Consider the following 27,373-nt stretch of genomic DNA (forward strand, 5'->3'; position numbering starts at 1 on the left):
TCCAGAGTGGACTTTTTATTTCAAGTTACCATGTGTAAAGGTTGGAGGAAAAAGACCCAAGTCTGTCTGTCTCCTTGGTTGGGGCCCACTTGGATTTCCATACATGGTTTACACAACCACATGCCCCCACTGGCTAATGTCACAAGAGTTCTGAGTGTTGGGATATAAGGAAAGAATAACAGTGGGAAAGTGTTGGGGTCTGTTTTTTTAAGAGGGGAAAAGAAAGATGATTTCCCTTCCCCAAGAACCCTGGGGGCAGCTGGTCTGGTCATGTGACATTTACTCGTATTATTTCTGTTCTGACTCTGCACACTTGTGACTGGAAGGAGCCTGGTTAAGAGCTGGAAGTGTATTTTGCTCTGGTTTAGGGTCTTGCCCTCTTCCAAGAGACCAGCAAGTCTGTGCCAATGTCTGTGTGCTCCCAGAGGACCAGCAAGACGGTGATATTGTCTGTCCAGCCACTATAGGCCAGAGCCCTGGCCCTGGTGAGGCCTTTCCCAGGGCCCAGGGACTCTGCTCTGCGGTTGCCAACTTCTTCTCTTCAGTACAGAGGGAGGATGGGGCCTTCCCAAGAGGCCTGAAGGATTGCCCATTCTTGGCAGCAAGTCCAGGTAGTTGCTGGCCTCCAGCCATCTGCTTCACCTGCTTCACCAGGCCCGGTGCTTGACTGGGAGGCCCTGGTGTCTGCTCCACCCCCGCAGATGCTCTTCCTGAGGCCGGAGTTGTTGGCTCATATAAAAAAGCCTTGGCAGGAGCCTGAGAGAGAAGTCTGGCCTGGGTGAGTGATTTAACCGCTTGCCAGGGGTGCTCCGAAGGGACTGCTGCTTTCCCTGGTGGCTGCAGGATAGGATCTGCCACACTGCCTCTCTCTACAGCTCTCGGCATCTGCCCTAGACCTTTGCTGGCAGTCCATGAGCTTGATTCCAACACCGGCATCTTCTCATCAATCTGTGATGTGACCTCATGAGGTGAAGCAGCCCGTTCTTTCTGGTGAGGAGTTAGGTCCATGAGATCCATTACCAAAGCAGCTCTATTTTTTGACTGAGTATTCTGGTCCACGGGCCTCAGTGCTTTTTCTTTAGCTACCAGGGTCTGGACCACAGCTGATAGTACTTTGTCAGGAGGTGGGAGTCTCTGGGACAAAGAAGCATGGGATTTGTCTGGGGGCCTGTCTGAAGTCTGGGGTTTGGGACCACTGGTGACTAGCAGTCTGTCTGGAGGTGGAAGTCTTAGACCAGTAGGGACTGGGGCTTTCTCCAGTGACTGGGGCCTTGGGCTGGCAGCACCTATGGATTTATCCAGCCTTGGGTCAGCTGTCCCCAGAGGTCTTTCCAGTGGTTGGGACCTGACTGAGGGTGAGGAGCTTATGCCGGTCACTGGAGAGGGTTTGTCAGATAGTTGGGGTCTTGGTCCTGCCACTGCAGGTGGCCTGTCCAGTGGCTTCTGGCTGGATACCAAGGATTGGGGTTTGGTCCCCGACCCAGCAAGGTCCCTGACCCTATCTACAGGCTGGGGCCTGGAGTCAGTTCTGTCAGGAGGTCTTTCAGGCAGCGGTGGCCTCTGACAAGTTCCTGCCAGAGCTTTTTTGGACAGTGACAGTGTCTGGTTGGTGTCAGCAGGCAGCTTATCCAACATCTTGGGCCCCTGAGCAGCCACTCCTGATGAATGCTCTGCCAGGTGAGTGCCTGGGCCTGGAGGCAGCGGTACTGGGGGAGGCACATACTCACGGATCTCCCCAGGTTCCAGAGGGTTGGGCCCGCAGGGGTCATGCTCAGTACAAGACAAACGCCCATCCAACTTGGAGATGAAGAGCATCCCTTCCCGATGCTGCTTACAAAAGGAACTGGGACACATCTCACAGAAGGAGGCTGCTTCCTTCCCACAGATGTCACACTGATGCCAAGGACACTCCCATTTCCCTGAAAACACAGATGTGAAACAAACCCTTAGGAAAATAAGCAAGGTACATGAAATGGGCCATGGCTCTGAGCCTGGGTCAAAGGAGTGATTTCAAACTGCCACCTTCTGCAGATCAGGTCACTCATCCAATACCTCCCCTTGCCCCAGAATCTCAGATTCTCCTGTACAACACATAAAAATAAAAGCCAAGTACCAAGTAGCAAGTAAGTATCAACTAAATATACAAGCAGAGGTAATTTCTTATTACTATGACTATTTCTATCAAGGGGGAAAAAAACCCAAATGTCCCTTTAGATAGAATGTGAAGATAGTACTTTCACAGGTTTGCAAACTCCATTTGTCTTATATAGCCTTTAAAATATTCAACTCTAAGGGGATAATCTCAATTATTTAAACTTCTGCTTATTTGGTTATATTTAGGAATAGGGAACTGATACACAACTGTGAAAAATGGGAACAGATTTTTCCTTTGCTCAATTTTAAGCCTTGAAACCAGCACAAACTTTACCTATACTGTGCACACAGAACCAGTGGAAAAAACCTTTATTTACCATCTATTTGCCCCCATTTCATGACACCTGAGAGTCTCTGTCATGGACAGTGTTTCTGCCTCGGCTCATAGTTTTCAAATAAACTATGCTAGCCCTGACTCCTGGCTCATAGGCAAGATCAGTTCTACTGTGGCCTGTGCCAGCTATAATCTTGAGTTATTGATTTTGAAACGGTTCTCCATTTCTATTTCCTGGCGCTGACAGGTCATGTTGTGGCCTTGCCCTCACACTACCTCCATTTATATGATTTCATTACCCTAGCAACTGTACACTGAAGGAAAGCTAGTTCAGAGACAAACTCCTCTCACTCTCACCCTAAAATTCTTCTCTTTCTGCAATTCCTGGAAGCAGGCCACTAGTGACGTATAATCTCACTGGGAGTGGCTCCGTACTGCTTTCATACCTCTGTCATCAAAAACAGACCACATATCCAAGTCCCTCAAAACTCTTCTAACTCCAAGTAACTGCTCAAAAGTTAGTGGCTTCTCCAGCTACCAATTCCCAGACACTGTCTGCCTAAGCAGCTCTCTCACGTGTTAGCTGATACAGTTGACTCTCCTTCAGAGGGGTGTAGGTGAGGGGGGCTAAAAGGGTGTCTAGTCCACAACTCACTGACTGGAATAACCCCAAACTCTATGCTGTCTTAACCTCTCTTTCTTTAGAAAGGAAACATGGTTTAGTGGCCTTGAGGTCAGAAAACCTGGCTTTCAATCCAGCTCCTCCATCTATATGCTCTATTGTGACAATTCATCTCACCAAACTGGACTCTCAGTTTCCTCATCTGCATCATGGGAAGGTGAAAAGGTCTCATCTTTATGGGTTGCTGGGAGGATAAAATAACATAAATTGTAAATAAAGTGCTTCACATATAATGAGTAAGCTTCTGTTCGCTTCTCTGTAACCTAGGATTCCAAGCCTTTATTGTCATTTATTTCCAGAATGAGAACATGAACCATACCCCCTCAACGCTATGCTTGGGAAGACCAAGGGGCTGTTACAATTACGGCAGAGAACAAAGAGCACCCTAAATGGATTTTAGCACCAACCTGCTGGTCGCTTGGTTAGATTGAGACAGTCAGCGTGGTAAACTTTTGGGCAGCCTGGCTTCTTGCAAGAGACGAGCTGGCCAGCATCCCCACAGCTGAAACACTCATCCTCTCTTTCCTTTGTGATTTCACCCTGGGTCCTGCGCTTCCCCTGTTGCTTCTTCTTGAATTTCTTTGACTTTTCTTCCGTGGCAATGGGTTGATTCTAGAGGTCAGATATTGAGCAGTCAGCATTCTGTCATTAGTTGTATGATCTTGACCAGGTTAACTATTCTCTCTGAGCCTCAGTCTCTCCTCTGGGAAGAGACAATCCTCATAGACTGTTGTAAAGATAAGAGAAAATACAGGAAAGGCACCTGGCACGTCATAGGTACCCAATAAATAGTTGCATTAATTCTAACTTTTCTATGAACTACTCCTGCCACCTGCATGAAATAAGAGAAATAAACTTTTTTGTTAACATACAAGGCTGGTATTAAAGGTTCCCCTTTTGTAAGTTTTATTTTTATGTTTGTCTGGGTATGTATGTGTGTGTATGCATACAGATTTCTTAATTTATTCAACAACCCTTCACTGAGCACTTTAGTAAGAGTCACATGCTAGGAAGACACAGAAAACTAATTCATTATCCTTGCCCTCAACAAGCTATGTGCCTTCATCTATGTCAAATTAGATTCATGTCCACTACTCCCCAAGACAGACCCTGGTGCAGCCAGCACGTCTCCTCTGTGTTCCCTGCAGCCCACACTTGCTTACCAAACCCCATGGTTTTCATCGCATTATTTATGTTAGATTAGAAACATCCAGGATCAATTCAACTTATTACTATCTCACAGTGATCTCCCATTTCTAAACTTCTCTCAAAATTCTTTCTCACTGATTCATGTGTGAAATGTTACATAGATGTTAAGGATGCAGAAACTGATATCCCTAGTGAATGTAACACCTTTACACTTGCGTTAAACATAGTTATTATTTTGATATATAGGGAATAAATCAACTGGACACCTTTAAGAAACAAGACCATTTAACCAACCAATGAAAAAAAAAAAAGATAATTTTGTTATTTAATAAAAGAATATTTTGTGGGTGTTCATCATCTTCATGTGTTTTTGAACCCCTTTAGTTATTGGTTTCTATGCTAATTTGCATTTTTCAGTTCTTAATATTGACTTCTATAATCAAAAAAGCATAATAGGAAATACCCAATTGGAGTCATTGTGTAGTTTACTCTTCATCAAAATTAAACTTCAATTTTCAATGTACTGTAACTTATGATAGAGAAATCTAGATGCATGTTCATCTATTATGGTCCATCCATTATGTAAAAAATTTAACAGTCACTAAAGATGATAGTTAAGAAGACGATGTAACAGCAAGGAAAAAAATTTTATAGTATTTAAGATACAGACTTGCAAGCAATTCTTTACATTTACAGAATTGTAGATCAGTTAAAATGTACATAAAAACCCAGGAAGTAAGACACAACAATATTTATACTTTGTTAAGATGAAAAGATTAAGGGTCCTATGTTTATCTACAGTGTTATACTACATTTAGAATCTTAAATTCAATATTGGATTTTTTGATAGCTTTAAAACAGAGAGAGAGGGAGACACAGACACTAAGAATGTAAGAAGCTTATTAGGAAATGTAAGTGAGATTAGCTGAGACCAATAAAGACATGGAAAGTAACCTACTTTACGGATTCCTATTTTACAGCTTTTTTAGCTAGAAAGGTATCACCAATTAGAAGTCAGACTGCTTAAAACACATCAACAATACCCAAAGATCAGGTCTTGTATAACCAAACTGATCATCAGAATGCTTATTTAAGTGCCAGACCCCAATGTTTTAATTCCAAAGAGACATCTTAAAGAGTCAGCCGTGCCACTGGTTAGGGAGGGAGGACCACACCATTATTCCCGATGGAAACGTTTGGAAGGTACCTTTGGCCTTACACCCAAAAAGCCACTGCAGTTTGGGGCTCCACATTTGCAAACAGTCTTTCCATTCCCAAGACATTCTAGGTTGTAGTTGAAGGTAAGTTCAGTGCCTGCATAAAAGACCATGAATATATTAACATCTATGGCTTTGATTACCTTATTTCTTTAAAAAAATTTTTTTTTAATGTTTGTTTATTTTTGAGAGAGAGACCGAGCAAACGCACAAGCAAGCACGGGGTGGAGACAGAGAGAGAGGGAGACACAGAATCTGAAGCAGGCTCCAGGCTCCAAGCTGTCAGCACATGGCCTGATGCAGGGCTGAAATGCACAAACTGCGAGACCATGACCTGAGCTGAAGCTGGGATGCTTAATTGACTGAGCCACCCAGGTACCCCTAATTACATTATTTCTGTATTAATCATAAAGGATACTGACTTATTAGAGAACAAAACTTTGGGAGGGTAGGAAGGGATTTATTAACTCTAACACCACTATATTAATAAATTCTAATCCTGTAAAATTATTAATCAGCAAATACACTTAATAACAGAAAAACATAAATGGCTCAGCAACTTGGTATTTAAAATAGCCTTTACTACAGAGATGTTAATTATCCCAAGTTGTTTGTTTTCTAACCCATTCAGATTCTAAATATATTAATTCATTACCAAAACCTAACAAACAACAACTCATTGTATACAGTGATCTGCTAGGCACTAGGAATGCAAGTATGAAGAAAACACCTGTTGTTCTGTGCCAAACCTGGCAGAACTTAAGTAAGAGAGACATCTCAATACAGAGTAATGCCAGATAACTCTATACCACAGACCTAAGGTCTGGCTTTAAATCCCTGTTACCACAATCTAGCTGGGTGATCTGAGCCCTGAGTACATTTGTTAAATGAAGAAACAACAATAATCTCACAAGCTTGTTTAGAAAATTTGGCATAATGCACATAGCAGTAATTTGTAAACCATAAAAAGAGATGTACAGGGGCTCCTTAGTTGGCGCAGTCGGTTGAGGGTCTGACTCATTTTGGCTCAGATCATGACATCGTGGTTCGTGAATTCATGCTCCACATCAGGCTCTGTGCAGATGGTGAGGAGTCTGCGCCTCCCTCCCTCCCTCCCTCCCTCTCCTTGGCTCACAGGCACTCTCTCTCTCTCTCAAAATAAATACATGAGCTAAAACAATTAAAAAAAAAAAAACAAACAACAAAGATGTACAGATTTAAGATACAAATTGTCCCCTTTCTGTCAAAAGTGCATTTTATCAGAGCAAAGAGCAAAGAAAACACACCAACATTCAAATTCAAAGCACATTAGGGAAAGCCTAACAAAATAATTCTCTATATGTATGCAAAAGAGATTATTTCTGGGTGGGGGTAATGGTTCACCATTAACATAAAAATGATAATCATTAGGTCAAAATTATCAAATCTTAGGAAGATTTCCCATTGCAGACTGACCTATCTTCCATCAGTGAGACTAACCAATACATATAGTTTTTCATCTAATATTGAATTAATATAGATCATTATTTGCTTATTTGGCTAAGCAAATTATAAAGCAGTTGCCTTATATTTAGGGGTCCAAATGGTTCGAATCACTCATGGCCTGGTGAGGTTCACAATGTAAGGAGCTTACAGGAACTGAGACTGACCCAGATAACAGCAGGGTTATGTCTCCCCTCTCACACCCACTGTGAAATACGGCACTGAATGATAGATAACTCTATTCATACAATTCCATTCTTATTACACAATTTATAAGTATATAACTGAATTTTTATTAATTTAATGCACTTATAAAGCAGCTCAACCATATATATACAAAGTTTAAGATAGCAGGATACTTGACATAACCTGCTGCTTACCCACCATCCACTATATAAACATACCGCACAGAGGATAAATCAGAAGGTACCGGTACACATAAAAGAAAGACTCATACGTTTCTAGAAAAGAGTCCAATATACAATAATCCTTGAGAGGTCTGCACTTAGGGGATGGCAAAGGGCGATGGAGAAAAGATAAACAAGGAGTATGATACATGTAGTAGACAGAAAGTATAACAGGTATGTGAAGAATCCACGAAGCTGAATGAGATAAGGAGAGCAAGCTGAAAAGTTCAGACTCTACCTGACAAGGCTGCAGCTCCCACAGACACTCCACATAACACTGAGCACATTCTGTCTCATTCCCCTCATCCCACCCATGCAGACTGGAAGTCAAGTGAGAACAAGAACAAGGTCTGTGAATTCCCACACCATGCTACTTGAGCTAAGTGAATATGGGAGAAAAGAGAAGAAAAACTTGTGCTAGATTGGTAGAGGAATCTGCCCCCAGGGATAAAGACTATAAAGTTCCAAGTACAAATGTACTGAAAGCAGTCAGGGGAGATTTAAGAACTAAAGTCATGTGGCTAACATTTGAGTAATTAATACACAGGACACTCCTCCAGGGTGGTTAGAAGTGCCAGACTTAAGAATTCAAGTAACATAGGTATACCATATACCTTGCTTTTTTGCAAGGATTAAATATAATATGCTTGGAACAGTGTCTGGCAGTGGTGCCAGGGGCTGAGGAGAGAGAAAATGGGGGTTAGCATTTAATGGGTGCACAGTTTCACTTGGGGAAGATGAAAGGGTTATAGACATGGATGGAGGTGTTAGTTGCACAACAACATGAATGGATCTAATGCCACAAAATTATACACATTAAAAAATGGTTAAATGAGAAGTTTTATGTTATGTATATTTTACCATACCACCACCACCAAGAAAATACTCCAAGCCAAGTACCACCTGGTACCTGTAAGTCTTTTATATATCCTCAAGAATTTGCAAACCTCATTTTGGGATTATGGGGCATATGGGAATTTTTAGATGCTCAAACCTGACATTTCTTTCTTAGCTCCAGAATCCTTAATTGATTCTTACCTGCTTTAATGTCACTCAGGGCAAAAAGACCAACACGGGTATCTCCATTCACAGACCATTTCTGTGTTTCACAGTTGGGCTGGCAGCAATGATTCATGAACCGAGCATAATTTCCTTTGGGACCAGCGTCAATGATTCGGTCCTAGAATTCCAAAAGATGCTGCTCATTAGACACTTCCTGTGTATTTTAATAAGCTAGAATTCCTATTTGTCAAATCTGACTCTCCCAGGAGTGGTTCTCAAAGTGTAGTCACTAATCTACATCTGTTACTTGCTAGAAATGCAAATTCTTGGGCTGCACCTCAGATATACTAAAGCAGAAACTTTTAGGTGGGGCCCAGCAATCTGTGTTATAACAAGCCTACTAGATGATTATGATACATGCTGAAGTTTAGGACCACTGTCTTAGAAGCAGCAGGTTGTCCCATCCTCTCAATTAGGTAGTCCTGAACCCTGGCTACACATTAGACATCACCTAAGTAGGGGGCACCTGGGTGGCTCAGTTGGTTAAGCGTCTGGCTTCAGCTCAGGTCATGATCTCACAGTTCGTGGGTTTGAGCCCCATGTCAGGCTCTGTGCTGACAGCTCAGAACCTGGAGCCTGCTTCAGATTCTGTGTCTCCCTCTCTTTCTGCCCCTCCCCTACTTGCACTCTCTCTCTCAAAAATAAATAAAAGTTAAAAAAAATTTAAAAAAAAATCACCTAAGCAGATTTTAATACTGATAATGTGACCCCATCCCAAACTAAGATGTGAATATCTGGAGGTGATGATCTCATAAACCAAAGGGTTCAACTTGATAAATGTTCACAAAGTTTCACACCAGGAAAGAAATCTGTTGTAACAGCCAGTGGAAGAGGTGGGGGTGGGGAACTGGCAGACCCTAATATTCAGATACAAGGAAGAATTTGATACACAGAAAATAAACACACTAAGATGCTAGAATCAGGAATGAGTCCCAAATAGAATTCTAGGCACCGATGAAATGAAACTCATCAGCAAATTCCTATAATTGGAAAGATGAGTTGGGTTCAGAAGCTGAGTTCTAAAATCAATTTTTAAGACCTTCTTAATGTACTAAATGTTAACAAATCAGTTTCTCAATCTGTAAAGCAAAAGGGTAAAAGAATGATTACTTTGTTGGCTTCAAGTTTTAATCCTATAGGAAAAACTAAAAGACATAATATCCAAATTAAACAGTTCAAAAAGAAAGCAAATAGCTTTGTTGCCTCTGGCAATGAATGTATACCAAGAAATGGGCAAACTGAGCTACTCCAGAACCTTGACCAAGCAATCCCCATAAATTTAAGGGAAAGACACTATTTTGGGTGGTGAATCCATGCCTACAAACACTATGACTAGGACAATATCAATTTCACAATCTTATAACAATGGAAGTAACACAAATTACTTACTTTGTCTAGGGTAAGCATATAGAAATTAGTGATATCATGTTCTTGGGCATAACGGATTCGAGCTCTGCATTCTTCTTCATCTATTAGCTCACCCACATACTCATTCACAAATTCACCCTAGAACAAGAAATAGCTCTTAATGGCAAAAAGCACAACTGTGTTTCCAGGTACACCTTATTTTTTAAAAAATTAATGAAAATAACAATCTCCAAAGAAGTTCATGTACACGTAACTAGTCACTTTAGCGAAGGATTATTCAAGAAACACAAATATGATGCTTCAACTATTTGACAATGGAAACCACCTCCCCACTCCTATCACGGTTACCAGGAGAAAAACTGGGATACACTGGACAATGAAGATCAACCAAGATGAAAGTAAGTAAACTAGGGCTCCATTATAATGCTGATATGGATAGTTGAACCCTTTAAGTGCCCCCAAACCTGAAAGTCAGTTTCCCTAAACTATGATCCTTTTCCGAAGAACATGCTCTGTCTGCTGCCTTTCCACATTTTACAATGCTGTCCTCCTGACACTGTGGCCATACTAGCTTTCACTCTTGCTGTCCACCTTGCCTGCAATGCTTTAACACTCAACTAGTCTAAGCCAACAACTATTTGTCTTTCAATTTTCAACTTAAAATATTCTCAGAGTCAAAGCTAGTTTCAGGCCCTTTACCATTTACCACTGCCTCCAGAACCCTTTGTGCTTCCACACTGGGTGATTACTTGATCAATGTCTGCCCCCCTTAGAATGTAAACTTTATGAAAACATGGACCATGTCTCTATTATTGATCACTGCATTTGGAGCACAATGCCCAACACACAGTAGATAATAACCACTTAGCAAATAACGAAACAGACTGATATTCACTTCCTTTTCTAGAGACAAACTTCAGAATTCTTCAGAAAGCATAACTAGAATAAAGTTTATTTTATTAAAATGTCAAGATTTATTCTACACAAAGACTACATAATATTATCTACCAGAAACTTGCAGGTCCTTCTAAGTTTGAAATTGTAGATGTTAGTGTGCTTTTTAGTACAGAGGGCCTAATCCTCTTCTTCATTTTCCATGAACTCAAACCCAGTGAAAACAGATTTTATTAGGTGATTAACACCTTTGTATCACATGTTCATTATCCCCTTTCTCTTAACTACAGGTTCCAGGATTGTCACAAAAGAGCAAATAAGGTCATAGTATCTCTATGAATTCCCTTCATTTTTTCATCCTCATACACAGTGAACATGTTTAATACTAAGGACTTTAGAGGTAAAGGAGACTTTCCCAAGCCTATAAACTCTAGAAGGACACAGCAAGACTAATAGTAAGGTTAATCCTTAACTATGTTATCTTCCCTCTAATGATCATCTCCTATTCATCAAGAATAACTACTCCTATTAAGCAAATGCAAAGAAGAAAAAAAAAATCTATAAATTATGAAAAACTTTCTTTACCTTTTTAATATCGGTTTTTGTCCGGAGACCCCAGCCCCTCTGTAATGTGCGAAAAATTTCAACCTCTGGATACTGGCGCTTAGTGAAGCACTGGTTTTGGCAGCGTCCTCCAGCAGGACATACTGTGGGGTGGCACTCATAGAGCAGCATGCGGTTGATACACTCGGAGTCTATCCCACAGGGGTTATCATCAGTAGCTTTACAGTTGCAACGGGGAATTTCAGACAAGTCTGCAGTAAAGATCTGTACCCTGCCAATAGGACGGTTCACCTGGAAAAGAAATACATACTATAGAACATCAGGCAAGCCAACACAAGCCAGTTTAGGACCTATTAAAAGATAGACGTCTTTTCCTTGAAGTTGAATGCCACATTTTACAGGATTTTGAACTTCGTGGCATTATTCACAATAGCTAAAATGTGGCAAGAACCCATATACATCCACAGATAGATAACACATGGATATACAAAATGTGGTATAAATAATGGAATATTATTCAGCTTAAAAAGAAAGGAAATTCTGACACATGGTATAATATGGATGAACCTGAAGTACATTATTGTACATGAAATAAGCCAGTCACAAAAAGACAAATACTGTATGATTCCAACTTATATAAGGTACTTATAGTAATCAAAATCATAAAGACAAAAAGTAGAATGGTGGTTTTGAAGAAATGAGAGGAGGGGAGAATGGGAAGCTAATGTTTAATGGGTAGAGTTTCAGGTTTACTAGATGAAAAAAAATACTAGAGATACATGGTGGTAATGGCTGCAAACATTATGAATGCACTTAATATCACTGAACTGTATGTTTAAATAGGATTAGGCTGATAAATTTTATGTTATCTATATTTTACAATAAAAAAATTGAAAAAAGATTTAGGCACGTTTGACATAAAGCCTTACTTAATATACAAATTATGAATCCCACAAAAAATTTTTGAAAATCACTTAAAAAAAGGTAGTTTAACAGCTGGTACACCAAAGTGAACTGTAAACTGAGTTTCTGCTATTACCACATGGTGGCACCACTTTAGCAGCTACATTAAAAGAAAAAATTCTTAAATTATAATGGCTTGCATGAGAAGGTCTTTGGGTAACTGAGGTTCCTGTTATGTGAAGATATATTTTAATATTTATTACCATAATATGAAATCTTTTTAATAGACTATAGCAATGTCACTCATGCATTTATTTAGTAGTAGTCAAAAACAGTGAAAATCTGCTGAGGTAAAACACAGAGGTCAAACAAACAGCTGCTATAACACTGAAGCCATTAGTTTTTCAAATGCTGGTAGCAACAATTTGAGGCAAAAAACAGACATTTCATAATACAGATGGATTTGTGTACTATGAGAATGAGTCTCCCCTACCTGATATTATTTCATGGGTAATAGTAAAACTGTGAGTCTTTAAAAACTCAACCCTTTCATAAAAATTGGCTATTCAGGAATTTTATCAAAATTTTGACAAATCACTTGTTAACATTGTTGTGAGAATAAGAAATAACAAGTAAAAGTTATAGTACAGAGCTTACTACAGCCTCTTAAACATGGTAGATATTAAAATTAAGTTGTCCTTTTAATATCTTATTTATCTATTTATTTATCTATTTATTTATTTATTTGAGAGAGAGAGAGAGAGAGAGAGAGAGAGAGAGAGAGAGAGAGAGAGAATATGAATCTTAAAAGGAGGCTCCATGCTCAGTATGGAGCCCAATGCAGGACTTGATCCCACGACCTGGGATCATGACCTGAGCTGAAATCAAGAGTCAGATGCTTAACTGATTCAGTCAGCTAGGCACCTATTAATGTCCCTTTTAAGTATTTGTCACATCAAATATTTGAGATTACCCTATCTATTCAATCTAAAATCACTATGATTAACAAAAGTTATTTCCACCCGCTAAATTCCCAAAAAGTTTCATTTCTAACATTTTAGTTTTTGCCTACTGTTTAACAATATCATAAAATCTCCACTGTCTTTGCAGAAATATAATGTCTTCAAACCAGTTCTCGATAGCACCTTAGAAGGATGTAACTCTATCAGATCTCTTCCCAGATTTTCCAAATACTGGTAAAAATTGTAAACTTCTTGTTAATGGAGGAATATTGTTACCACATGAAGTTATACTATTGAAGGCATACTATTACCACTGAAGTCACAAAACTCAAGAAAGCAAATTCTAAAAGTATAGAGGTAAGGACTAAGTTCAATCACCTCAGACTGCAGGTCCTACAAATAGGGCATTTGAACATGCACCTCTGTCTCAAGATGACTACCCTTACCTGACCTCCCTCCCACAAAATTTTCATCCTACTCCTTTTCTTCTATAAAGATATGTTTCAATCATTCGGAAGATCTAATCTAATTTGTTACTAATCCCAAGTAAGTTTCTTGCCTAACATAATATAAAGCAAAACAAAAAAAACACATTGTTTAGTAAGAATAAAATATAAATATGTAAGTACAGTTAAATTTAGCTCACTCTAGATCAGAGATTGACAAACTTTTCCTGTCAATGGATAGATGGTAAATTTTAGTCTCTGAAGGGTATAGATTTCTGGTGCATGTAGCTTAATTCTGTCATTGGAGCACAAAAGTAGCATAAGACAATTTCTAAAGAAGCATGGATGAGTGTCAATAAAACTTCATTTATGGATACTGATACTTGAATTTCATATAATTTTCATGTCCTGCTTTTCATTTTTATATTTTTCCCAACCAGAGTAGGCCAGGTTTTGGTCCATGGACTGTTGGTTGGTTTGCCAATGGTTTGCCATTTGGTCCATGGACCACAGTTTGCCAACCCTTGATCTAAAACTTTTTCCTGGAAATATATTTGTTTATAAAAAGGTGGGGACGGTGTATGAAGGAAAGAAGTTGGCTTCTAAATTCTGTGATTTAGATCACTCACAAGAAGTTTCTCTCTCAACAGCTCAATATGGTTGACGTGCTACTCAGAAATGCCTCCCTTGCTATTATCTGACATCTATGACTGTGGGAAACCAGATTACTTTCCCCTTTTTGAGGCCTAACTACACTTAGATCTCTATGCATTATATCTCCATGCACAATAACTCCACTTAACTCTCAGTATATCACCACCAGTGTCCATTTAGACTCAATTTTAGATTGAGTCTCTTTTCATCAGTTTTATTTGTAAGGATTTATATTTTATTAATCTTATTCTTTCTTAGAGGTCTTCCAAAGATCAAAAGCCAAATTTACCTTTTTTTAAAAGGGGGAGGGGGGGGAAACCACCCTCATTCTATCTTGCAACTACCATGTACATCTATTAAAACCCTTTTAAAAATCTAAGCTATATTATGAATTTTAGTGTTCTTAATTTCCTATATTTCATAACATTTTACTATTTTATCATTACTCATAGTTACTCATCAGTGATTCCCAACTCTGCCAATAAAGATTTAACTGACAAGAAAACAGAAAAATAATGAAATCACCAAAGTTCATACATGCAAGAGTTCAACACTCACATTTTAGTTTCTGTATGGCATTGCCCAAAGTGCTAAATCATCTTTCCAAAATGTATTAAAGAGTCGAGATAACATCTTTGTAGTCTGCTTTTAGTAGGGTTGCTTTATTGAGCAAATAAAAATCCCAGACACCTGATTAAATTTGAATTTCAGATTGAAAAAAAAAAAAATAGGTTTCTAGTTTAGGTATGTCCCATGGAATATTTGGGATATACTTGACTACATTAGCCTCTAAAGATGGTGAAATTGATCTTTAAGTGAAACCTCAGACTAGAAGACTTTAGAAGCTCAAATATCAATGGGAATACTAATAATAAATTTCTATAGACAAAAAAGAAATACGGTGTTCAGGAATGACATCAGCATAAATACTGTACAACAAGAAACTGGACAGTCTCATTTTGTTAACAAAGTTAATAATAGCATTCTTTCGTGTCTTCTAATGTTTGAACACAACTAACTTCTTAAAAAGGTTTTTTGAAAAGAGGTTATAGGAGTGCCTGGCTGGCTCAGTTAAGTGTGTGACTCTTGATCTCAGGGTCATGAGTTCAAGCCCCATGTTAGGTGTAGAGATTACCTATTTAAATAAATAAAACTTAGAATAAAGAAGTTTTAGTAAATACTTTTTGAAATGTCTAGTAAATTTGTTCTACATTATTCCTGTATTTTTAACTTCTGTTAATTATTCATAAAAATGACTTAAAACATAAAAAAATACAAAGGATCCGAAGGACCCTGATGATAAACAGTGAGGACTCTTACTCTACTAGGTTCATTAAGGGTTAGGTACACCTAACAGGAACTTTACTGACCTTGGGAAACCCAGTCATAGTGGTCACCTAAAATATCTTTAGTATCAGCCATTACCAAGAAGACTTACCCTGTGTATTATTCAAACTATCTTGGGACTATTTATCATTTTTTATCATGGTTCTTGAACCCCCTTCAAACTGCAAGATGTTGACTGTGCACATAATCTAATCCAATCTACTTCTATAAAAAGACTTTCCAAAGCAACAGAAAAAATTATAAAACACAACTGATTTTACATAAAAGTGTAGACAAGGTGCTAGGAATGCTGCTCTGGAACTTTTTATCTTCTTTCAAATTCATACCTCTACCTAAAAGCAACTGTGTTTGTGCTTCCAATCCTCTTCATGAACACAGCAGGAAGAGAGAGAGATCTATATAGGGTCTCTCCTAGAGTCAGAGTCTCCTGAGGTCTTCTCTCACCTTTATATGCTTGTAAGGTGGTGGCTTCTTGTCATTCTTTCGGTCTTCCTGCAGCTGTCTTAGCTCTTTTTGTGCCTTTAACTCCTCAAACCTTGCTGCAGCTTCTTGAAGAGCTAAGAAAACACACAGCACAAGTCACTTAATCTTAGGTGGACTTGTTCATTTTGCCTTTTTTTCCCCTTTAAAGTTGGAGAAAATCCACGTCTTTTACACAAAACTCAACCAGCATTATATGGAAAATTAAGAAGTATATATGACTGCTATTTTCAAGTTAATTTATAGTTCCCAGGGTATTCAGATTTAGCATTAATACAAAACATAATCCACCATTAAATGGCACAATGCAGGCTACCACCTTCAGAGGAAAATTTAAAACAAAAACAAATCCAGCCAAATGATTTGAAAAAGCCCACAAATAACATCTCCTAACAACGAGACTGCATCTGTTCAGCAAAGTCACTGCCCTTCATTAAGCCAAATTCTTGCCTCAGTTCTGAACCTCTTGCCTCCAGAAACACTCCGTCTCTTTAGTGCCAAATAACATGCTACATTCCTTTGGAAGAAATTCAAAATTAAAGTTTTCCTCTCCTTCTTACCCAATTTTCTAGAGTACCTGTCCTATTCCTCTCCTAAGGCTCATTCTGTAAATATCAACTATTATCTATAAAGATACAATAACAGATCTTCATAGCTGATTTGTATTCAAGTACTATACTTTCATATGCTTGAAAGAGTGTAATATCTTAGAAGTCCAACAAAATCTTAAGATTCTTTCCTTTTCCATGTAAAACTAATTTTTAATTCATTCTCCTTTTTTAGAATTCATTATTCCTGAACCAGATTAAAAATTCTGAAAAGAATTCCAATTCTTTCCCCTCCTTCCTCTCTGCAGCTTTCCCCATATTGTTAGCTATTTAAAGAAAATATCCCCTTTGATCCACCCCTTTTTCTCCATTTCCCTGTCACCATCTAACAGAATTCGTGTTGCCCTGAATCCTCTTATTGTTATAATCACTCCTTTCTTCATGCTATTATTCACCATGTGCTGCCTAGTCTGTCTACTTAATGTCTATCCAAATACTCATCATCCTCTCCACCCCAGAGTCACTTCACTGTGACAGTCTTATCATCTCTGTTCAGAAGTACTGAAACAGCCATCTCACTGACATTCTGGCTATAGCCTCTCACGTTTATGGTCCTCAAGTTTAACTTAGACAAAAGTTTCTAAAAAGTCTGCTCTGACCATGTAACTTACCTACCTTTTCTGGCAAACAGCCCTGTGTTCCCCAACCCCATCTTCAACTGTACTGCATAGAGGTCACTCCGTTTGTTAAAGATTTAATGTATACTTTCACATATGCTGTCTTGTTAACATTTTCATTGTTAATTTTTTTTTTTTTTTTACGTTTAAATGTTTATTTTTGAGACAGAGCAAGTGTTCTGGGGAAGGGCAGAGAGAGATGGAGACAGAGAATCCCAAGCACACTCTGTGCTATCAGCACTGAACCCGACGTGGGGCTCAAACTCATGAACCTTGAGATCATGACCTGAGCTGAAATCAAGAGTCAGATGCTTAACTGACTGAGCCACCCAGGTGCCCCTAAAGTTTATTTTTAGAGGTGGGGAGGGGGTAGGGAGGGAGGGGAAGAAAGAGCATGCCTGGGGGGAGGGGCAGAGAGAGAGGGAGACAGAATCCTGAGCAGGCTCCGCACTGAAAATTTGATGCAGGACTCAAACTCACAAACCGTGAGATCATGACCAAAGCAGAAGTTGGGACACTTAACCAACTGAGCCACCCAGGTGTCCCCCATTTGTTAACTTCTTTGCAGGCAGAGTAGGGCTTAAGAGTTTGGATTCTGGAGTCCAATTGCTAGAGTTTGAAACCTTCCTGTATCACTTATTGGCACTGGAACCTTGGGTAAGTAATTTTTACTTTTATGATCCTTAGTTTCCTCATCTATAAAATAAGGATAATAACATCTAACTTACAGGGGGTATTACAAGGACTTAAAGCAGAAAAAACCTGAACAGGGTCTGGCAAACAATAAATGAGAACTATTATTATGGTTCACTCTTCAAAGTCACTTGGAAAAAAACCATCCAGGACTTCTAACTTTGATCCCCAGCACAGTTATGCTTCCTCTTGGTCTGTTCCCATAGCACACCATGCACATTTTTGCCACAACACTCAAAGAATGGCATTTTGACTGCTTAGATCTCGAATTTGCCCATAAAAACGTGTATTCTTTGAAGGCAGAGGTACCCAGCCAGCCCAGGGTAGAGGCATAGAAAGAGCAGAATCCCAGAGCTTTAGTGGGCTCAGACTTGTGGTACTCCCTACAACTCGACCTTCTCCCCCAGCCTCTGTGGTGGCCAGCTCTATGCAGACAAAGATGTTGCTAAACTGGTCCCCGACCATCCAAGATTACAAGACTCAAGAGCCAAGCTCCTATAGTATTAATACTAACAGCCCATATTTGCACAGAAATGACATGGTCAACAGATAAGTGAGGACCCAATGAAATGACATGAGGCAAATGGAACCTTTGTGAAACTTGTTCCCTATGGACATCATTCTCATTCCTCATCAAGAAAGTTTTACCTGCTTACAATCTTATAAAGAATCTTCATCTAATCAAAAAGTTTCACTATTTTTTAATGTTTATTTTTTTTAACTTAAAGTTTATTTATATATTTTGGGGAGAGAGAGAGAGAGAGAGAGAGAGAGAGAGAGAGAGCGAGCCCAAGCTGGGGAGAGGCACAGAGAGAGGGAAAGAGAAAACTCTGTCAGCACAGAGCCCCACTTGGAGCTCAAATTCACCAACTGTGAGATCATGACCTAAGCTGCAACCAAGAGTCAGAAACTTAACAGACTGAGCCACCCAGATAACCCTTAAATGTTTATTTTTGGGACAGCACAAGTTGGGGAGGGGCAGAGAGAGGGGGACCAAGGGTTAAAAGTGGGCTACGAGCTGACAGCAGTGAGCCCAATGTGAGGCTTGAACTCATGAACTGAGAGATCATGACCTGAGCCAAAGTCGGAGGCTCCACCGACTGAGCCACCCAGGTGCCCCGAAAGTTTCACTTGTTTAGAATCTCTACCTCACCATGCAGATAAAATCTTACATATGTCAATGTCCAAATGAATTAAGAAATAAGAGATACTTATACTGTCTTTCAAAGGACAGCTAAAGGAAGAAAGTAATTATCGTTGATGGCATACCAACTCAACTATGTGCTCTGTGGTTGATGTTTTTATTATCTCACTGAATTCTCAAAGCAACCTTTACTCATTATACAGTAAGAGAAAACTGAGGCTCATAGTTGATTCAACCCCTCCTAGCCCCAAATGTCCCCATTCCTTCACTACCAGGCCAGCTTAAAAAAAATCTCTTTTGATTCAGAACATTAATGCTTTCATTTTCAATATTTTCCTTTATTAACTTCTGGTGAATTTTATTTCTTCCCAACAAATCAAAACAAAACAAAACAAAACAAAACAAAACAAAACAAAACAAAACAAAACCTTGTGGAACAAACAACTCTACTAGAGATTCTGACTCTTGTCTAGCAAACTATACTGTTTATGCTATAAAATAGTTCCAAAGTTCCAGTACTTGGTAAGATGCTGAGAAAACAGAACTGATAAAACACTTCCCTCAAGGGGCACCTGGGTGGCTCAGTTGGTTAAAGCGTCTCACTCTTGATTTCAGCTCAGGTCAAGATCTCAAGGTTCGTGGGATCAAGGCCCACATTGTGGGCTAACAGCACAGAGCCTACTTGGAATTTTCCCCGCCCCTCCCTCACTCAGGCTTTCTCTATCTCTCTTTCTTTCTCAAAAGTAAATAAATAAACCAAAAAAAAAACTCCCTCAAGGAAATTCTAGTTACCTAAAGGTTAGGCTAAAAATAATGAGCTATGTGGATCAAGTTCCCTGTAAAATCCTATAGCTGTAGCTACATAATGCCCCAGAGATCAGAACACAGCAGCTAATGGAATATATGTGAATTCTAACACAAACAGAACAAATACCTGGGTAACAGAGATCTGTGCTGGCCTGAGAAACAAAAAGGATAAAGTTACCTTTTTTATATGTCCCATCCACTCCTTTGCCCATCTTATCCTTGCTGCTCACATCACCCTCCATATAGGGAAAGACTCGAGCCTGGTGTGTCCACAGATAGTCATTAGACCCAAAGAATAACACAGGGAACTCGCCAACATCATGTCTCATCTTATCAATATTGGAAGGTACAGCTCGAGGATGGCAGATCTCAGCTGGCCACCACCTGGGAAAGGTGAAAACAAGCAAGGAAACCTTTAGAAGGCTGCAGAATAATTAGGGAAACAAGCTACTTTTTAGGACAGGAATAAGGAATAACAAGGTCTATCCACATTAAAGTCCAACCTAGCCATTTTTACAATCTAACTAGAGAACAAACAAGTAGTATGTGCTGAAAACGCCCACCTTCATAGATATACTCACATATAAAGTTAGATTCAGTTATTCTAGTTTAAAGAATCTATAAAAGGAAACAATAATTTAACAACATAATAATTATCACATAGATATGAACAAAGCTTTTGACTATAATGTTCACTGAAGAATTATCTTTAAGAATGAAAACCTGGACAGCAATCTAAATGTTCAACAATAAGGGAATGAATGATAAGGTAACTATGGCACATGATACAATGAAATACAATTTGGCTTTTAAAAAACTGTTAGGCATATAGAAAAATGGCACCAAGAAATGCCCCCTAAAATAATAAAATAATAAAATAAAATAAAATAAAATAAAATAAAATAAAATAAAATAAAATAAAATAAAATAAAATAAAATAAAATAAAATAAAATAAAATAAAATAAAATACATGTAAATTAATACTTTACATGTCCACTTTAGGAAGACAATTTGGCATCAGTTATTTAAGGTGGAAACCCCTATCCAAGAAAAACTCCTGTGCATGTACACTAAGGAACACTGACAAACTGCTCCAAACAGGAAAATGGATAAATTAACTACACTATATCGGAAGTCTATATGAAAAACAAACGGAGAATGGCAAAGTATGAACTAGAGCACTACACTAACCACTATAAATCTCAGGAGCATAATAGTGAATGAAAAAAGCAAGCAGCAGGAAAATATAGCATCAATTCCTTTACATAAAGTTCTAAAACATGCAAAACAAAACATTATACATGTGTAAACATAGTAACGCAAAGGAATAAAAAACACAAAATGTTGTATAGTCGTTACTGCTAGGAGTGGGGCAACAGTATATTCAGAAAGGGTCATGGAGGGAGCCTCAAGTACCAGCAATATGCTATTTCTTTAAATGGGAGGAACATACATAGGTATGTACTTATGTATGTATGTATCAGAAAGGTAAATTTCTGATTCTCTTAAATCATGCATGTTATGATATTCTTCTGTATATTCCATGATCAACAAAAATAATTAAAAAAAAGAAAAGACACAAAACTGGGTATAAACCATAAGGCTAATTATTTTGAGGGAACATGCATTGGTGTGTCTTCAAGTAAATATGCTACAATATTAGCAATGTATCTTGTTATGGGTTTGTTTTCATTCATGAATTTTCCAGAGAATATGTATTATTCCTATAATCACAAAACAGAAAATGAGTTTTTTTCTTTTATAATGAAAAAATTAATGGGGGGGGTGCACCTTGCTTAATCAGAAAAATTTTTTTTAAAAATTAAAGAAAAAAAATGCTAAACACTGTATTTAAGATCCCAAGAAACAGAGGATGGTAAAAGAAAAGAGTGTCAGTCTCCTTCATGCTCACTCACCTGTATCGTCCAACTTTTACCCAGACAATTTCCCTGTAATGGGGCTTTTTGCCAGCCTTACAATCATTGCAATACCAGTTTCCTTCAGGGATATCAATGTTCAGGCATTCACGATGAAAAGCAGCAGGGCAAGAATCACAGCACAGAAGGCTGCCTCCTGTGGGAATCAAAAAACCTGGCACTCAGAATCACAAGGCCACATATCATGACCCAGATGAAATAGCTTTTGCTCCTAACCAATTATTTATCTCTCAGCTAAGGACTTAGTAATTTATCCAGAAAGGATTTTCTACAAGAGCATTTATTCCCTCTCCAATATTCCTGTGAACCACAACCTTGGGGGTTTGTTAGATTCACAACAAATAAATATGAGATCTTACTGGCAAAATGAGGTTAGGGCAATGAGGTCAGAAATCAACCTCTAGGGTGCCTGGGTGGCTCAGTCAGTTGAGCAGCCGACTTTGGCTCAGGTCATGATCTCACGGTTCATGACTTTGAGACCCATGTTGGGCTCTGTGCTGACGGCCTGGAGCCTGCTTCGGATTATGTGTCTCCCTCTCTCTCTACCCCTCCCTTGCTCATGCTCTGTCTCTCTTTCTCAAAAATAAACATTTAAAAAAAAGTTAAAAAAAAATCAACTTCTAAAAATATATACATGCACACATATTTATTTCTTTCTCTTCACACACCAGAGACACACCAAATAAAAAGGATACCAGGGACACACAATGACCAGAGTATGAAGAGCACAAATTTTAAGTGATGTCAATTTTGAGCACCAAGATCATATGACCATAGGGAATTCACTTTTCTTGCTAAGGTATCATTTCCTCAGTGATGTTTTCCACAATCACATCTATTTGAAGACGAGATAAGTGAAAAAATGGCCCAGTAGTGTCTGACACATACACAGTCTCCATATGGTCAGTTCCTTCCCTCTTTTGAAATTACTCTTTAATCATTTTTATGTTTGGTACTCTGACACCTATGGGCTCTTTTCAGAGTAACATTTATAAATGCATAAACCTAACATATAGATTGGAAAGACAATGTTACATTAAGATATAATTATCAAAATGTTAGAACAAGAAATTATATGTTTCTTTGTAATGCAAAAATAAGATCTAGCAGTAGCAATGACTGCAAAATACTTTAAGATATCTACAACAAATGAAATACCTATGATTTTCACAGTTGACAAAAAAGTCACAGGTACTAAAGTGATGTTGCCCTAAAATTCAGTTAAATGTATGTTCTCCCTTCTCCATTGAGGTTTTCAGACACCAGGATAATTACATATATTGCAATGACAAGGAATTTTCACTTCCTAAAGATTTTCACTTAAAGTGATTCAATTTATATGTCTGAAGCTGAAATCCTCATGGTTACAGACTGTAAAGAATTTTAGGTAAAGAGGAATCATATTTAGGGAATATAATAAATACCTTAAGGCCACAAATGAGCATGCTTCAAACATGCTAGACTCAAACATATAACTCCAAGTCTTGTCCTTAAGAGTTAGTGAGGGTAAAGCCTTAGCAAAATATATGTTCGTGTCTAGCAGGTCTCAGGCTTTCTGGCCTCACGACAACTTTATATTCTTGGAGATCCCAAAATAAATTTTGTTTATGTAAGCTAAAAATATGTATATTTACTAAACAGAAATCAAAATTAAGAAAATTTTTAAATATTTACTAATTCATTTAAAAATATCAAATTCTATTAATATAAATTTTGTAAAAAAAAATAACTATTTTCCAAAATATATGTTAATGGGGCTCAGTGTTTCACATTTTTACAAATATTTTAAACTGAATTCATTGCAATACGCTGTTTGGTTGAGGCACCTGAAGAAAATCTGTTCTTTCTCAGATAAATACTTATAAAAAAAGGACTATTTTAGTAACTTGTTCAAGACCTATACAAATTCCTTCTTTGATACTATCTATACACTAAAACTCCACGGGTAGACTTTAGTTGCAATGTCAAATCTGAAATAATTTCAATAAACTTTTAGTACTACTACATTAAAATTCATTGATCTGTCTTGCACTTTGAATGGATCTTTTATATATGCATGGTTTTTAACTTTTTAATGTGTACATTGCACATTGGTCATATGGAAAATACTAGTTTGCTGAATTAGGTAGATCTTCCAAATGTTGATCTATTTCATTATATACTATTATAATATCAGTTATTCATATCATGAGGGTTTCACAATAATACTAAAAAGCTGTTAAGCTTCAGGGTGATAGTTACCAGTTTTCCAAATTCTAATTTTCACTTAAGAGCTCAAGTTTTATCACTGGCAACGACTTCTGTCTGTGTGTTTTCCTTGAAAACAGGCTCACTTTTATCCATTTTCAAGAAAATGTCTGACGAATATCCAAGTGTGAAGAGCCATGGTTTGTCACAGTAATTCTTACAACTAAAACTGGCATTCCATGAACAAGGCAGCTAGTTCAGACTGCAACTCAATTGCATGAGTGCTTTAACTTAAGATAACCATCAGTATACAAAAGAACCACTTTATATGCACTTCCCATTTTATAATACAGAATATTAAAAACAATGTTCACCTGAGGATTGATATTCAATGAAATTAATGATTATTATATAAGAATAGTCTTGTGTGAAACTTTTTTTAAAAAAAACTGAGGACTTGAATTCAGCGGGGCGTTGGAAGGCTGAGTCAGCCACACCATGTCTAGTCCGGTTTCGTAGGGAACTGTTGGGGTGACGGTATATGAGGGGCCTCGCCCTGTAAGCTCGGCGCTGCTGGTCGGGGAATAGGCCGGGACCCGCTCAATTGTGGTTTTCCTGCTTTGGGGAAACCGGGTGAATGGCGGGTAGTAAGGCTCACTGGGTCGCGCTGGAAGGTAACCGCTGCCCGGGAATCCAGAGCAGGTGGGTTATCTGGGAGTGCCCCAGGCTGGGGAAGTTGTTGGCAGTGCCTGTGATCTCCGGACCGCAGTCGTTCTCCGGAGGGAGTGGTCTCAGCTACGGCCTTGCTGAGTAGTTCGTGGGCCTTTATAGTTCATGGGCTCTGTAGCTTAGGAGCAGTTCCCTTTTATGTGAAATAGAAAAAAAAGGGGGGGGGGAGGGTGGCGCCTGGGTGGCTCTGTCGGTTAAGCGTCCGACTTCGGCTCAGGTCATGATCTCACGGTACATGGGTTCGAGCCCCGCGTCGGGCTCTGTGCTGACAGCTTGGAACCTGGAGCCTGCTTCGGATTCTGTGTCTCCCTCTCTCTCTACCCCTCCCCGCTCGCACTCTGTCTCTCTCAAAAATAAATAAAATGTTTAAAAAAATAAATAAAAATAAAAAATAAAAAAAACTGAGAGTGTGTGGTGACACAGAACACAAGGGACTGCTTCTACTTATATGGTTTAGAGCCACTGCCTTGATTTCTATTAGGTGCAGCAGTTTTACCCACCACTAGTTTTGAACCATCAGTGTAAATGTCAACAAATTATAAATGGCAAGTAGTATCTTACTATTATTATGAAAAGAGTTATGATTTCATGGAAGCCTCTGAAAGGGCCTACACTTTGAAAGCTGCTACTGTTGCAGCTACTAAGTTTTCTCGGAAACTCAGTTACCATTATGTATATCCATTAATGGATTCAGTAGCTTTTCAGTTAGGATGCTCCATGTTAGGAATGCTATCACATGGGCACTCTCGCTTTTATTCATTTCATCCCACTCTGGAGTTAGAAATGGTCTAATGTTGGAACTGTTTCATCGTCCCATCTCCAAGAAATGTGGAAAACTTTTGGAGCCTACACTTCAGCCTCCCAGACACCTGTTTTTATTCTAAGAGTAGAATTACAGAATGTTGTATTTAAAGTTTATTTATTTTGAGAGAGACTTAGCAAGTGGGAGGGGGCGGGGGGGAGAGGGAGGGAGGGAGAGAGGGAGAAGGAGGGAGGGGGAGGGAGAGAGAGGGAGAAGGGGGGGAGGGAGAGAGAGAGAGAGAGGGAGGGAGGGAGGGAGAGAATCCCAAGCAAGCTCCACGCTTTCAGTGTAGAGCCCGATGTGGGGCTCCATCCCAGGAACTGTGAGATCGTGGTGTGAGCCGACATCAAGAGTCGAATGCTTAACTGACTGAGCCACCTGGGTGCCCCCCGAATGTTATATTTAAAAGCTATTAAATACCAAACTCTTGTCTTTAACTTTCTTCTAAACAAAAGAAGAGTGGTATAATAAATAGGCAGCAGTGTTCACAAGACAGTGTTTATGAGGAGCAGGTATTAGAAGAACAAAAAGAATGTCCTCTTTGTGAATTAAAACATCTCTACCCCAAAGGCTTCCCTCTTTATCTGTAACTGCACTTAACGTGCTTTTTGTTTATTCTATATTAGCAGCATAGAATGGTTTGAGGATACAAACCATGTCCTCTAAGTGTATCTTTTCCTTAAATTGTCATGTTACATGAATCTTCTAAGAGCACAAAAAGTCCAAATTGACCACTTCAATCATATAAAGCAGTTGAAAAACCTTCTTCTATGACTTTAGCACTATTTAGTATATATCCAAATTTCTCAAGAGGGATGTTCATTCAATTAGACATACTGACTTTTTAAATGAGTCCCTCAGAATGTTCATAACCAGCCAAGTTTTCATGAAATTGCATAGCCAATAAGTATTAAAAAAACAGAAAAGTGAGAGAAATTGTTCCCCCTAAATTACTAATCAATAAAATTTAGTCAATTTGAAAAGTAATGAAGAAACTACATGAGAACTGGTGTCACCATCAACAACAGAAAAAACAGTGAAGCAATGTCCACAACAGTCTTAGAAAAAGAACACATATCCTGTTTTATAGTAACCCAACACATGCTTCTAGTATAGAAGCAAATGATGGATAGCCTCAAGCAGAGAAATAAGCACCTCTGGGTGCTTCCTAGAAGTTCAGTCAACCAAGAGAAAAATTAAAATAAGGAAATCAGAATTATAAGCACCATAGTAAATAGAGTAGTGATGATTACTAAACCATCCACTTACAATAACTAGCAAAAATCAGGCTGTGAGGAATTGAAAAAAATGTAGAAGCTTAACACTAACTCTATCAAAGAAGTATGTTTTAAGTTGAAGAAAAAAAAATATAAAGATATAAAATTTATTTTTCTTCCACTTTAGAAGAACTTTTAGGAATACCTCTAACAGTTAAGAAATACTTAATAGATGTTCATAAATTCCTTCACTTTCCTTTTATATTTATGAATAAACGATTTAACAAAAAAGAAACACAATTGTACAATATAATACCATCTTCTAGAACTATTTCTATCTAGATATATACCCCTGCTATCTGCTTATGTGCACAAATGTCTTATGTAGTATCACTTAAAATTAAGTAATGATTTTTTCTGATGGTGGAACTTGGGACGATTTGGGATTATTTATTTATTAATTAGTATTCCTTACCTCCAGTTTATTTAACATATAACACTGTGTATAAAGTGTACAACATAATGACTAGATGTATATACTGTGAAATGATTGCCCAACTAAGGTTAGGGAACACATCAAACATCT

The 27,373-nt window shown here is 38.4% G+C and overlaps 1 protein-coding gene across 3 annotated transcripts in view; it reads right to left on the reverse strand.

Moving 5' to 3' along the window:
- NSD1 (nuclear receptor binding SET domain protein 1) overlaps positions 1 to 27,373 on the reverse strand; it is a 143,797-nt gene continuing 116,424 nt past the window's right edge. For all 3 annotated transcript variants that reach the window (XM_047090549.1, XM_047090540.1, XM_047090558.1), the window contains exons 15-23: positions 21,832 to 21,988; positions 20,093 to 20,298; positions 16,010 to 16,122; positions 11,275 to 11,544; positions 9,817 to 9,933; positions 8,404 to 8,545; positions 5,467 to 5,573; positions 3,518 to 3,722; positions 1 to 1,919 (exon numbers count right to left, since the gene is read on the reverse strand). In XM_047090549.1, the coding sequence (XP_046946505.1) occupies positions 289 to 1,919; positions 3,518 to 3,722; positions 5,467 to 5,573; positions 8,404 to 8,545; positions 9,817 to 9,933; positions 11,275 to 11,544; positions 16,010 to 16,122; positions 20,093 to 20,298; positions 21,832 to 21,988 (2,948 nt within the window). In that variant the 3' untranslated portion in view covers positions 1 to 288. The remainder of the gene's footprint in view (positions 1,920 to 3,517; positions 3,723 to 5,466; positions 5,574 to 8,403; positions 8,546 to 9,816; positions 9,934 to 11,274; positions 11,545 to 16,009; positions 16,123 to 20,092; positions 20,299 to 21,831; positions 21,989 to 27,373) is intronic.

The sequence above is a fragment of the Lynx rufus genome, unplaced genomic scaffold (assembly GCF_022079265.1).
Source record: "Lynx rufus isolate CCGP_SWC_20201006 ecotype Redwood Valley unplaced genomic scaffold, mLynRuf1.p SCAF_1, whole genome shotgun sequence".
NCBI classification, from domain to species: domain Eukaryota; kingdom Metazoa; phylum Chordata; class Mammalia; order Carnivora; family Felidae; genus Lynx; species Lynx rufus.